The 14,918-nt window shown below is 32.8% G+C and overlaps 1 protein-coding gene across 1 annotated transcript; it reads right to left on the bottom strand.

Moving 5' to 3' along the window:
- LOC143249884 (hyaluronidase-1-like) lies at positions 1 to 5,649 on the bottom strand. Its single transcript, XM_076500477.1, has 5 exons — positions 5,300 to 5,649; positions 3,085 to 3,329; positions 2,142 to 2,294; positions 653 to 857; positions 1 to 440 (listed from the first exon to the last, which is right to left on the bottom strand). The coding sequence occupies exons 1-5, from the start codon at positions 5,468 to 5,470 to the stop codon at positions 129 to 131; spliced, it is 1,086 nt and encodes a 361-aa protein (XP_076356592.1). The 5' UTR covers positions 5,471 to 5,649; the 3' UTR covers positions 1 to 128.
- Between the last annotated feature and the right edge of the window lie 9,269 nt (positions 5,650 to 14,918).

Genomic DNA, 14,918 nt, shown 5'->3' with positions numbered 1-14,918 from the left:
TTTGTTTTCTGACTAGCAGTGGTTTATTTTAAAGCAACGTGCTCAGGTTGGTGCAAGTACAAGTAAAGACCCTTAACAAATAAAATTATACTTAATTAGACCTGCAGTTACAGTCTGTAGTTTACAAGTTACTGTTTAGAAACATTAGTACACGTTATATCATTAAACGAAAAGTGAGGGTCGGTTGGATTCGTTAATTCTCGCCATCCTGAGTAGGGGTTGGCCAACCAGGCGCAGCGACCCTGTCCTTTGCACACGGTTTCTGCACATTTTAAGACGTTGCTTGTTATTGTTTTTGTTGCTGGACCAATTACAGACGTTACATATTCGTCCAATGTGTTACAGTCTTTTTGACTGGCAATATGAAAGGAAGATCCCCAAACTACAACACCTTCCATACCCAAGCCTGCTGTCTGAGCCATCATTCGGTAAAAATCTTCCTAAAGAAATGAGAAGAACAGTATTAATATACATAACATACACACACTATAATGTGCTGATAAATGACTTTTTTTAAAGTATAATTATAAATATGCTTTTCTTCATCTATGTAGAAGCTCCAAGTTATAGTGAATATTTGAAAGATTTATGATAAAATTTTGACAAGCAAAATATGTTTTTGGATTCAGAACTGAACGAAAAGAAAACTAACCTCAGGTACAGTTGAGTCACTACCGAGCGGAAAGTAATTTATGTATGGATAAATAGGAACATCAGAGCTTCGGACGCGTAAAGCTTCCGCCAAACGACCGTGGGTAAACCAAATACGTTGTGTAAAATTTGTCGCATCCAGTTTCTTCTTGTGAAGATAAATTGACGGACAGAGGGCAGTACTTGTTTCCCAAAGCCACCTTAACCTGATAAAGACATCAAGATTAAATTTCAGACATTTCCAATAATTATTTCAGTCTTTATAAATTTTAGTGTTGAGACATAATTAACTTAACTAAAACAAAAGTGGTTTATGTTGTTTTTACAACAACTAAAATATGAAAGCTAAATATTCATCAACCATAAACGAAATACATTTCAAAAGTTAAACTTATGCAAACAAGAAACATGAGACTGAGTAACACCAGATATTTTATCAAATATTTCTTTTAATTGATTTATAAAATATTGAACTAATTTTACGGATATTGTAAGCAAATTATTTTATAAAGTGCTAGAACAGCCTAAGTTAGCCTTATGAGTCCAGGTATTGTCCGAAATACCTTGTTAGCACTGGATAAGAAAGACAGAATGTGGATTCACATGCCGTTACATATTCTTGTTTACTCTCACTTTTCAGTTTTTATATTTACATTCCCTTTTACTGTCAAGCATAACATCTTAAAACTTAGCTTAAACTATAACAATTTGTAGAAACAGGTGACACACTAGAATTGTTTCATACTGCTGTTGTGACTCATTATGAAACAGAAGCATTGTATTAGAACTATCTTAGATTAAACTCCCCACAGATATGTTCTATTTTTTAACTCAGCAGTCAGACTGAAATAAGGAAATTAGTTTCCTACAAAGTTTAAATGCTTGCTAAATTTGTGTAAAAGAATACTTCATTCTGTTTGTTCACTACTTTACGAGCCCCGCGTGGCTCAGCGGTTAGGATTTCTGGCTTGTTTTCTGAGGATCACGTGATTCCATTCTTTATAATGCGACGATGGATGGTGGTGATTAGATATTATCATATAAGTTATATTCATTGTTCAATTAAATTAACAATAAATTCGGTTCATATATCTCAGCCAAATGTATTCTATTGCCATCTGCAGTGTTTTATAATTAGTTTTAACGGACGCATTAACATATGAAATAAAATAAAACAATTTAAGAAACATTGAAAATGGCCTAACAGTATAGTGTAAACACGAATTCAAACAAGTTCCAAATTTAGAAAATAAATTACAGTTACAATAATCTAATTCAAAAAAGGCGACTACAATTACAGCAATCTAGTTCTGAAAGGATACACACAGCTACAACAATCCAGTTTTTAAAGGTTAATCACCATTGTATTATATAGTTAATGATTAACGTCGTATTTTCGACCTAGTTATTTACTTAAGCAACAAAATTATATATAAATTATTGGAAGGGATATTCATACGTAAATACTTTAATGTAAGCATGCCACTTACTTGTTGTTTCCAGCTACAACACTTTCTCTACACAAGTATTCATCTGGCTGATCTTTATTTTTATAATTGTAACAGTCAGGAAATAAATAGTAGCACCATTTACCAAGAGGGCGTTCAGTTTTACCCATGAGTAACGTATCAAGCATCCAAACCCTATATTTTGAAAGAAAAAAGTATATTACTAATAAAAAACAAAATCCTGTCTACAGTAAATCGCAAACACAATCTTATAACTATAAATATACAATCTAGTTCAACAACATAAACTGAGTTATGAATTGAAAATCAATTTGAGATTTTCTCTCAACATGACTTTTAATTGTATTGAAAGTTTAACGGTAGATATTGTAGGTGAAAATATTCACATCACTGAAATTTGCAGTTTCCCTAAACATATACATGTTAGAAACTAACAATAATCAATACTAGTTGCTTCGGTTGTGAAATCATTCTTTAAAATGAAACACGTGTGATATTAATCATATTAGCTTTAACTCGAACTTGTTGTTTTTGTTTGCATTGAAGGTCGTTTGCCATTCTAAAAACGTGATTCAGAATTTCTTTTTGAAGTTTGGTGATCTCTTTCTCCTGTCTATTGTGGTTGACTTTTAAACTGATAGATGCTTCAGTGCTGTTTCCATAAGTGAAAAACACCCAAATCTAAGATCGTTTTAACGATCATTATTACACACTGTAACCGAACACTAATGAATCTATCTTTCTGGTTATTTGATAAAGATAATAAAATTTTATTTATACTTTATGAGAATACCACAGGAAGAAATTTCGTTCATATTCAATCGCGAAGAATTCTCAATAGCAAAAAAGAACAACTTAGATATTTACGAACTTAAATTTACGAACTTATAATACTAGATTCGGGGCTCGATTCCCCGTGATGGACACATCAAGTTGGTTAACTCTTAACTAGTGTTAATCTTACTTGGCAGCCTCTTCCCATTCAGCTGCAGCTTTCTCGTCCACTTCTTCTGCTGACCAGTTTGGATGTTGTTCTTTTACAAGCTCACGTGATATTGTCTGGTACTGCCGAAAACCGCCCCAGTTATACTCCCACACTGGTCTCCAAGATTCCCAGTCGATAACGGCAAGACCATCAAAATCTTTACTTGGTATTTTCGTTTCAATATCGTTCTTAGCCTTCTCAAGGTGCTTATTCATATCACTAAGCTGAAAAAAGTGGTGGGGTCTAAAATTATAACTTACTTGGTTTGTTATATAGAGTTTATCTGAGAATCAATAGAAAACAAGCTTTACTGTTCTGTTCAGCAGTTATATCATATAACATATGATCGATTCACTAAAATATTAATTTCTATATGAGTAAATATATATAATAAGCACTAATAATGGATTTTGAAAAAAAATTTAAAGCATATTTTATATTAAGTTCGTTATTCTTTTCGTGCTGGGTTTAATCTTCTTTTGAAAAGTAATGTTAATAATAATGATTAAGCTATTTATTTCATTTTGTATGCAGGGAGTGAACAAATGTTAATTATTACATCTTTTATTACATAACAGAAAATATATTAAAACTATGTATCTTAGAACGCACTCGACGAGATTTGTTCAAAGATAATCTCAAATACTATGTTTAACACTGGCTTTTGTAAATACTTGAATTTCTCGTTATTCATGTTACATTTTTTTTTTATAAAACGTTTTGTACACCTGATATTAATCCGATAGAACATTTATGGCCTGCGTTAAACCGACTAACGAAAGATCGCAATCGAAACACGGAAGATGAACTTTTGAAGTTCACAAAGAAGGATGGCAGCCACTCGCTCAGGAATATCAGTTTAAACTCAGTATATCTGTGAGCTATAACTATCGAACCATTTTACCTCAAAGGAATATTTGACCTTTATGTCAGTAAAAAATGTCAGGTAAAAAAAATACCGTCGTCAATCTGTTTAAACAGTATTATGTAAACAGATTTTGATAATTCACAGTCACTGTGCAACAACAGGGAATTTGACGCTTTTGATACTTCTTGTGTGTGTATGTATACGTGTATATATATATATATATATATGTATTTTAACCACCGATATATATTCAAAAGAACTGTAGTAAATGGTGGATGTTCCGGCATGGCCAGGCGTATTCAGGCATTCGACTCGTAATCCAAGGGTTGCGGGTTCAAATCCCGCTCATACCATATATGCTTTCAGCGTAAAGGCGTTTTAATGTTATGGTCAATCCCACTATTCGTTGGTGAAAGACTAGCCCCAAAGTTGGCGGTAGGTGTTGATGACTAGCTGCCTTCCCTCACGTCTTACACTGCTAAATTATGGACGGCTAGCGCAGATAGCTTTCGCTTGGCGTTTTGTGCAATTAAAATCGTGAAAATTTCAGGTATTTACCAAAGTCAGCGTTAAAATTCGGATTTCAGACCATATGTGGACAGATCTTGTCGAGTGAATTCTGTTATCTAATAAAAAATATAACAAAGTAGCAACATTTTCAAGGGTAGCCACTTTCTTTTGTCCGCATTCTGTATATATAATGTATTAAAACGAAATATTTTCCAGTTAAAAATCTATGTCAAACACATAAGAAAAACAATAAATAAAATAATCATGGAGTGATATTTCTGTGCGTTATAGCAATTGAAATATTTCATTTCAAAGCAATAGTTTCACAAAAAATCTCTGATTGTTTTTCATTTCATCTTTACGTCAGTACACCATATGAAGTAAAAATATTGTCCGGTAGAGAATTTGCCCTCGATATGTCTAAATGCACAATTCCGTCAGCAGATATTCGATACTTCACAACTGCTGGGAATTGTATGACTTTTCAGACACCTTATGAATGTATATATACATATTTATACACATTCAAATTAACTGTAGAATATTATGGATGAGAACCTAAAGAAATTTCAAAAATAACCTAAAGAACATAAAAATGAGAACCTAAAGAAAATATTCAGCAATTTTAAAGAAACTTTATCAACGAAACAGTAATATATATATATGTCGGTGTATTGTTATTCTTATTAAATTAAGATACTTTATGAAGGTATGTCAATTAGTGTTACTTTTCGGAACATTCTTTTTACAAAACATTATACCAGTTATATACAAGAATGGGATTATTTATTTCTCACATCAGTAAATAAAACATACCTGAGGGTGTCCGCCATTAATGTACGAACCTTCTTCAATCCTTGGATAAAGTCCAAGGTCCTTTGCATAAAATATTGTAATAGAGTCTCCCTGAACTTCTCTGCAGTATTCACAAGCACCCCAAACTTTCTTAGTGAGTCGGTGACATTTATTCCATATTTCTTTGAACATATATAAGACGGAACATTCCAAAAACTTTAAAGTTTATATCTTCTTCGGCAGCGTACTCATCAAGACTTATGAGTAATATAAACGTGAGACAACAAATCAAGGAAAGCTTTATCTGCATTTTATTGAAAGATTTTTTTTCGTCCAGAAATTACTTCGTCTGAGATAATGCTACACTTGTTGGATGTGAAAACACTTATCTTGTCTAATGCTTGTGAATGGTCGACTACTACAGGATTTATAGGATTAATGTAACAAGTGTTATTAAAGGACAGCTGGTTTTGATGAATTATAGGTATTGTTCAGAAACATATGGTACCCCTTCTCCAAGAAAGAGGAACATCACCTGACTTATTGCTTAACCCCCGCCCTTCAATATGTTTTGTTAAATATGTTTTGTTGCAAAATGGTGACTCACCATGAACTGATGAAGATTAGACAAAGTTAAGATGAGAAGTTTATCTAATTCGGCCAAAACACACTAAATATTAGATTTGTTTTGACCAGCTCAAATATTTCTCGTGTGTGAGAAATTCGAGACTTTAATTCAATCTTTCTGAAAATATTAGAAAATTCTATTTTTCAGCGATTTTTTTATCATTTCTTCAATAACGTTACTTATCATTTTCTCTATGAGTAACACTTTTCTTTCATAAGTATTACTTTAATATTTTAGTTTATATGTGTATTGTTACTCAGTCTAATATATTTAATATGTTTAACAAATATTTTACTTTTACTTCTATCTACATTAAGTGTTTTGTCTAATCATGAATCTTCCAGTTCTTGTGGACTTGGTCAGGTGTATTAAGGCTCTCGACATGTTTGGTGCGACCGGGATTCGGACCCGCGACTCTCGGATTACGAGTCGAACGCCTTAACACACTTGGCCATGCCGGACCCCCTTTATAAATTAAATGCTATAAACAGTCATTTATCCATCAGGATAGTTCGATTATGCTTTATAATAATCTCAGGTTGAAGATGAGGAATTTGTACGTTAATTTATTGTGTTTAAATTTATATTTTAAATTAATGAACATCAATAAACAAAGATATTTGTATTTCTACATCTCGTATATACAATTTCATATATCTATCATAATAAAGCAAGGATGAGGAAACAATAGATTTAGTATGTGGGCAAGAAAACTGGATTAAGAATTGGAACTCTTAATGAATAACATCTAGTTACACTTGAAAACAAATCAGGAACAGAGAAACAGAATGTTATAATTCTAAACTTACGTTATTAAATGAATTTCTACTTGAAAAAAACAACAACTATATTTTCCTTTCAAAACGTCTAAGAACAGAAAACTAAAGCTGTCACAAACAGCATTTCCATAATGCAACAAGAATATTTTAGTACCAAGTATAACATGATTTTCAAAACCATTCCCTGGCTTTAAGAAACAAACATTTGGTTCATGACAGTGAGCTCACGAGAAATTAAGATTAGATAATCGTAAACTGTTGTAAAGGACATATAAAATATAATGATGTGAGTTTTATCACCTGATTCAAGCTTTACGTATTTCATATTGCAACTAAATATGCAGCTTCCAAGATTAACTTGGAGTAATCTTGCATTAATGGGGAACTTATATTATTGATTGTTGATCGTTTTAAGTGTTCGTATATGGAGAATTCATCGTACTTTCTAAGAACAATTTTCATATGATAATACATTTTAATTTTTTTTCGTTAACTATGTAATATATATATTTTATGAAACTCTTGCGCGATCCCCGTAATATAAATGTTATAACGTTGTTCGCAGTTAAAACGCCAGATGTCAGGCACGTTGCCAGAGGGCGTCGCACACGTGTCAACCTCACGCAAAGAAGAGGGAGATGAAATTGGTAAAGACAGGTTGTGTTGTCACGCTTAACATTACCAAATTCCCGTATATCTTATAATAGCTTCATTGGTGTTTACGTCCTAAAAACTAAAACTCCTTATATCTAAATAAATACACTTTGAAGACGTTCAACAATACATAGATCTTGGTAAGTTGTAACTATAAACAGTTGTGGTTTTAAACGACAAATGTGTGAGTTCTAGATCGAAAACAGAATGCAGCAACTTAGAAACATGAAATAATTTTCTCGTGCACTATAATGTATTGATAATTTCATAAAAATGCATTTAGTTTTTTCTCTAATTATCAAAAGCTCAAAACTAAAAGTTAATCTTATTACTTGGGCGAATGGTTTTATGTAAATTTATAAACTGATTTAACGTAAAAAGAAGAGTGTAGTGTGTTATAGTCTGTTGTTAGTACATCGGTAAAACTACCGATTTACAATACTAAAATTACGGGTTCGATTCTCCTCGGTGGACTCAGGAGATAGCCCGGTGTGGCTTTTCTGTAAGAATACATACACATGTATTTTATTGTAGACCATACCTTTTGTTATGAGATACACAACTCAGAAGTATATCACAATATTTAAAAACGTCCATTTTAACGTTCATGGGGCCCGGCATGGCCAAGCGTGTTAAAGCGTGCGACTCGTCATCTGAGGGTCGCGGGTTCACATCCCCGTCGCGCCAAACATGCTCGCCCTTTCAGCCGTGGAGGCGTTATAATGTTACGGTCAATCCCACTATTCGTTGGTAAAAGAGTAACCCAAGAGTTGGCGGTGGGTGGTGATGACTAGCAATCTTCCCTCTAGTCTTACACTGCGAAATGATGGACGGCTAGCGCAGATAGCCCTCCAGTACCTTTGTGCGAAATTCAAAAAACAGTAACAACAACTTCTCTTTCCCTTTGTCTAAGGTTGATACGTCATTATTGCCATCTGGCGGCTTGTATTTAAAGTGAAAACCTAAAGAATGTCATTCTGTTAAACTACACTATGTAACATAATTTTTACTTTTACTTGTTCCTGGGCAGAAAGTTATTTCCCAATTGCTTATGCTTAAAGTAAATGGAAAAGACATATTTTTCTCTTCAAACTTTGCTTTTGTGACCTGGAAGCGTATAACGAAAACATGATGGGAGACTATATTTGGGGGCTGATACGTGAAAGTGATTTACATTACAGTCGCAAATCTCGAAAAACTATTCACTTCTAACCATTTTTGTATAACTTTAGTATAAATACACGTAAATCTTGATTTATATGTTGTTTTATTCAGACTTTATATAAATGAACACGTGCGAATTTGCCCGTTTTTACATAGAAGATAGGTTAATTTCTAAATTTCAATATCCAGGTCACAAGAGCAACGTTTGAAGGGAATAATGATCTTATTCTGAACTTTTGCAACATAAGCAATTACGAAATAACACATACCATCAAAAAAACAAAATTTGTGTTACATAGTGTTATTTAATAAAAACAATGCGAAGTCCAGTCCACAGAACTTAATAGATTAATTCATTTCTTACTCAACGCTTCTAAACGTTGTTTTTATTTGCACACTGTTCTAACTTGTATGACTGAACATTTTTACAAATCACATTGCGACAAAAATACATAACTAATTTCGCTACGACTAATTATAAACAAAATAAATTCATAATTTTAGAGCAACTCAATTAAGTAACATAATATATACGCAATAATTAATAATGATCCAAATCTTTAATCAAAGCAACATACTTCACTGAACCAAATGATACTGTCAAATGAAAACTAATTACCAATCACAACTGTCTCGTTTTTTCAATGGTATTTTCTAAAAAAATGGCAGCAAATTAGAAGCATTCTTGGTATTTTAAATCAATTCTGATAAATAGTTTTATTTTAATATCTTACGGCTTATAACTGAAATTTAAATCATTACATAGAAAATATGGTTTATAAGAATACCAATACTTAAAAAGTGAAAAACCACATAAAAGAAGCAAGCTTTGAGAAGTTTGATATTCTGACGCATGAATGGATATAAATTGGTTGATAAACGCCTATACGGCCCCTGAGAGAAGAGCACATGAGACTGAAAGGAACGCAAGAATGTGTCTGAATATTTCTTTCTAATGTCATACCTCTGACAATTTGTTCCATTTATTGTGGTTTTCCTCTGATAACTATGCACGGTTTTGTTTTCTTTTATCATTACTAACAAAGTGAAAAAGTGAGATTTTACCAACGCTGTTATTACATTAAATGTATTAATTATAATTACAGTTTCTAACTGGCGTATACATATCTTTCTAAACTCATAAAATGATAATTCCAGCTTTTCTTTAGCCCCTAAATATTGCGGCGTTTCATAATCCAAAGAAAATTGGAATTAGTATTCTACAACCCTTCAAACGTTTTGATTAATCATTGCGCAAAACTCTATATTGTATTACATTCAGAAACTGTCTAAGCTAATGCATTAAAGTTGTTTTCCAAGCTTCATAAAGTTAATTAAGATTAAGTTCAAATCAGCATTTTATGCATTTAGTTTCAAATCATCAAAAATAGCAATCAGATCAGATTGAGTTTTTGTTTTTCACAAACAGTATTCGAAAGACCTTAAACTAAATACAACATCAGAGTTCGTCAGCTAGGCTGGGTCTTTAACACCCAAAAATATTTCTGAAAGTAATTTTGTATTGAATAGAAAATATATTGATCAACCCATGAAGATTTTAAGACAAACGCCGTGTTTACATTTGCATTGTTTTCAATAAGCATTTTTTATAAAACAGTCAGAATTGTGTAACCAGAGGTTGTAAAAAAAATACATACGCAATCAAAATTGATTTGTTATTTGCATCTGGAATGTTCACATTTTATTACGTTTTATAACAGTTATTACCGTCTGAATCTAAAGAACGAGCTGCTAACGCTCTTTAGTGAATGAACGAAAAATATTTTTAAATCCTTACAGTTTGAATAAAGATCAGATATAACTTTTTTAAATTTGTTTATTTTATATCAAAGTCACATTGGTCAATCTATTGTTCTCATCTGGGGGAATTCAATCTTCGATCTTATTGTTGTTAAATCAGTACATTTACCACTGATCCACCAAATGTGCCTCAATTCTTTATAATTTGTAAAATAATAAAAGAGCGAAACGTCTGAGTAGGCATACTTTATCCATCTCACTTTGTAGCATCTACCAAATGTTCAATCTTGGCATCTTCTTTCTGGTTATTTCAAACATATTATTGATAGAAAAGGTTATAAGAAGCAATTACCTTTTAATAGGGCTTCTTTACTTGGTTGACTCGGCACGGCCATGTGGTTAAGGCACTCGACTCATAATCCGACGGTCGTGGGTTCGAATCCTAGTCACACCATACATTTGCGGCCTTTCATTCGTGGGGGTGATATAATGTGATAATCAATACCACTATTCGTTGATAAAAGAGTAGCCCAAAGGTTAGCGGTGGGTGGTGATGACTAACTGCCTTTCCTCTAGTCTTACACTGGCGCAGATAGGTATCGAATTGCTTTGCGTCAAATTCAATATAAAATAATAAACGTTTTATTGTTTCATACAGCGTTGTGTAAATGGTATATATACATCTGAATGGTTGTGATAATAATAAGGGGAAATAATACAATAAAAATATAAATGACATTTACTTGTTTGGGAATTTCGCACAAAGCTACTCGAGGGCTATCTGTGCTAGCCGTCCCTAATTTAGCAGTGTAAGACTAGAGGGAAGGCAGCTAGTCATCACCACCCACCGCCAACTCTTGGGCTACTCTTTTACCAACGAAAAGTGGGATTGACCGTCACATTATACACTCCCACGAGCATGTTTAGCGCGACGCGGGCTCGAACCCGCGACCCTCGGATTACGAGTCGCACGCCTTACGCGGTAGGCCATGCCGGGCCACAGGTGGCTTTATTTCTTAGTTATTGGAGTTTGATTTCAAATCCATTTACAATAGATTTGCATTAAATCTGGATATATAATTACGAGTGGAGTACACTGACTCGAGGAACTTTACGACTAGAATAAAGAATCGATTCAGACACTGAAATTCCAAATAAAAGAATACTTTTAAAAAATATATTCAGATACTCATCTACATGAAAATTACCTAAAGTATCCATAAAATATCATTATTACAACTATTAAATTAAAAAAAAAAAACAGGTAACTGTTCTTTGATTAATCTTTTTGTAATAGCCATTAAATTACCTAAAACTGCCGGCAAACTACCATTTAACCCATTGAAAGCAATTTGTTCAAACATAACTTATTAATAAACATAACACATTCCATTTTAACAAAGTTACTCGATTCTGATACTGTGTGTGTTTTTCTTATAGCAAAGCCACTTTGGACTATTTGCTGAGTCCACCAAGGTGAATTGAACCGCTGATTTTAGCGTTGTAAATCCGTAGATTTACTGCTGTACCAGCGGAAGGACCGATTCTGTTAGAAATAGCAATTATTAGTTACATCAAGATTGAAGCAGAATTTTGAACCCCTTCAAAAACTGAAGTCTTTATTATCTTCGATATCTTTCAACAGAATCATGAAAACTTCTTCAGGACTGGGGAAAGTCTAACTCTTTTATATTAAACAGAGATCACTATACCACATTTTATGTCATCCTAGAATTTTCCATAAAGTGTGCACGTCTAAACCACAAGGTAGACATTTAATTGGATCAATTTTGCAAACTCATCATGATTTCAATAACCAAAAATAAAAGTACTTCAATAACTGGTTATAATCAACAATGATCACTTGACAGCTTATTTGCTTGTATTTCTCTTCGCCTTTTTAACATCAATGCTGCATCAAAGTTCAAAAAAATCCCTTTTTCAAAGTTGTGTCCACATTAATATAAACTTCTCTAGATTTTTCTCTTTTATGGTGTCATCAGTCTATTGATACACATCTTGTCTCCAGTCGTTACGTCTATAGATACACTTCCACGACTGTGATAACATCAGTTTATAGATAAGATAAACATCTATTTATTTAATACGAACTGGAATGTATCTTTGATTTATACTTGACACACGTTTCCTTACTTGATTAATCACTCTTACGAATTCACTAAATTTGCGCAATTTTTCCTTTTATTGTATATTTAATACACATGTATGTACCACAAGTAGAATATTTTTGTGATATACATACTTTATATTTTCCCAGTTCTTGAATCATTTGGAAATGGCCAAATTGCAATAAACGCTTCATTCTTCCCTTCATAAAAAAAAAAAAATTATCTTTAAGAAAAATGTTACATTCTAAATTTTCTCTTCTGTTTTACTATCATATATTGAATAACGTTTACAATAATCTGGCTCGGCATCTTATTATTCTTACAATATTCTAGTTTGAGAATATTTAGTCTCCTAGTGTTTACTTCTTGACTAAACTCATTAATCTTATTCGTTAAGTATTACCACAATACATTACGTAAATTAATCAATCTAACCTATTAACAAGCATCATCTATATATCTCTACTAATAATATAAATACTGATTACACGAGTTAATAAGGATTAGAATTTAACAGTTATACCCTCATATTCTCCCATAATATATGAAATATACTTTACAACTTTGAATATGATATAATCGATTAATTAGTCATAATATAAATAAACTAATATTAATACTATTAAAGATAATCATGGGGTAAATTAACATAATCAAAAATCATTATAATTATATACCCACCCCACATGGCCAAGCGTGTTAAGGCGTTCAACTCGTAATCCGAGAGTCGCGGGTTCGAATCCCGATCCCACCAATCATGCTCACCCTCCAAGCCGTGAGGGCGTTGTAAAGCCACGGTCATCCCACTATTCGTTGGTAAAAGAGTAGCCCAAGAGTGGGGTTGGGTGGTGATGACTAGCTGCCTCTCTCTGGTCTTACACTGCTAAATTAAAGACGGCTAGCGCAGATAGCCCTAGAGTAGCTTTGCGCGAAATTCAATGCAAACATACAAGCAAAATAAGTGGATACCATTTTATGCTAACTTATTTTTCCACCACTGTTTTAACTACGTCATAAATGATTATTTCTGATATTATACACACAGATTAATTACGTTCATTTAATATCATAAAACTTAACAATCTAACAACAAACTAATAAAATGCAACAAATTTTAGGTCATTGTTAAACAATACTTATTTCACTGTTCTCTTCCTGTTTTTTCTAAAAAAGGGGAACAAACAAAATATTAAATGTTCATTGAACTGACGCACGTCCACTGAGTTTCTGTTTTATTAAATAATTATATTAATAAAATTTCACCTGTGATTTACCTTTCAATGTTCACAGAAAATATCCTGAAATCTAACTTTTGATTCTTTTCTAACTGTTTTACAGTACTATACATGTTTAATGCACCATAACCTGCTCAAATACACCCACGAATAAGAAACAGTTTTCTTTTACCATTATAATCAGTATGACATTTTTAGTTTCACTTATGTTATGGCTATCATTTCCTAACGCCCTAATTTTGTTCTTTCATTATGGAGTATTTGTTATTCTTTTTTCTGTTTACCTTGATTTTAACACGTGCAATTTTTTCTTTTTGTTAAATTATCTTTTCGCAATAAGGACAACATCATATTTTGATTCAAGCTGAGATTGTGACACCTATGATTGTTTAAAAAAAGCTGATAGTCTGTCCTCTCTTAGAATGGGCGTCCCCGGTGTGTTTGTTTTGTTTTGAATTTCGCGTAAAGCCACAAGAGGGCTATCTATGCTAAGCGTACTTAATTTTGCAGTGGAAGACAGCTGGTCATCATCACCCACAGCCACCTCTTGAGCTTCTCTTTTACCAAAGAATGGTCACGTTATAACGCCCCCACGGCTGAAAGGGCGAGCATATTTGGTGTGACCGGGATTCAAACCCGCGACCCTCGGATTACGAGTCGAGTGCCTTAACCACCTGGCCATGCCGATCCGCCCCCGCCTGGAAAGCTGTACGTCTACAGATTTACAACACTAAAATCAGGAGTTCGAATCCCCTCGCTGGACCAGACAGATAACCCAATGTAGCTTTGGTATGAGACAAATACACGCAATCCCTAAAATAGGTGATATATCTTTACATTTTTCTATTTTTTGTTCCGTTTAACTTCTTTATGTGGGTTTTTGTAGCAAAGCCGCCTGGGACTATCTGCTGAGTGTCCTTTACTTTTATACTTGTGAGTACGTATTTAAGCATTACATATAAGAATGTTTCATGTAAATCACTGTTAAAGGTATATTATATGTTTTTCTGTGTTAAATGGTTTACTCTTTTTACTGTTATTTAATTGTTATTTAAAACTTGTAAATATATCTACTTCATTGGTGTCATTTTATTTGATAACATAAACAATTTGGTTTACGAAAGGTTTCTTTTTTTGAAGAAGTATTTTATCTTAACGTACGAATAAAAGCTGTTTTTTCGTTTTAGTTTGTATTATCGCACATGGTTATCAACTACAAACAAAGTGTTTCTTTTATCATAATTGAATGTTATTTCATATTAAGTTCTTTAAAGTTGAAGGGCTGTATTA

The sequence above is a fragment of the Tachypleus tridentatus genome, chromosome 4 (assembly GCF_004210375.1).
Source record: "Tachypleus tridentatus isolate NWPU-2018 chromosome 4, ASM421037v1, whole genome shotgun sequence".
NCBI lineage: Eukaryota > Metazoa > Arthropoda > Merostomata > Xiphosura > Limulidae > Tachypleus > Tachypleus tridentatus.
The sequence above is the reverse complement of the archived record's forward strand: the minus strand, read 5'-3'. Positions and strand labels throughout refer to the sequence as shown.

What these genes read in the sequence shown, in the direction of transcription:
- LOC143249884 (XM_076500477.1), bottom strand. Translation starts at nt 5,470, where the DNA reads ATGTTCAAAGAAATATGGAATAAATGTCACCGACTCACTAAGAAAGTT. An exon ending in GTTGTAGCTGGAAACAACAA is followed by an intron (nt 858 to 2,141) that starts GTAAGTGGCATG and finishes TGTCTTTATCAG; the next exon opens with GTTAAGGTGGCTTTGGGAAA. An exon ending in GTGACTCAACTGTACCTGAG is followed by an intron (nt 441 to 652) that starts GTTAGTTTTCTT and finishes TCATTTCTTTAG; the next exon opens with GAAGATTTTTACCGAATGAT.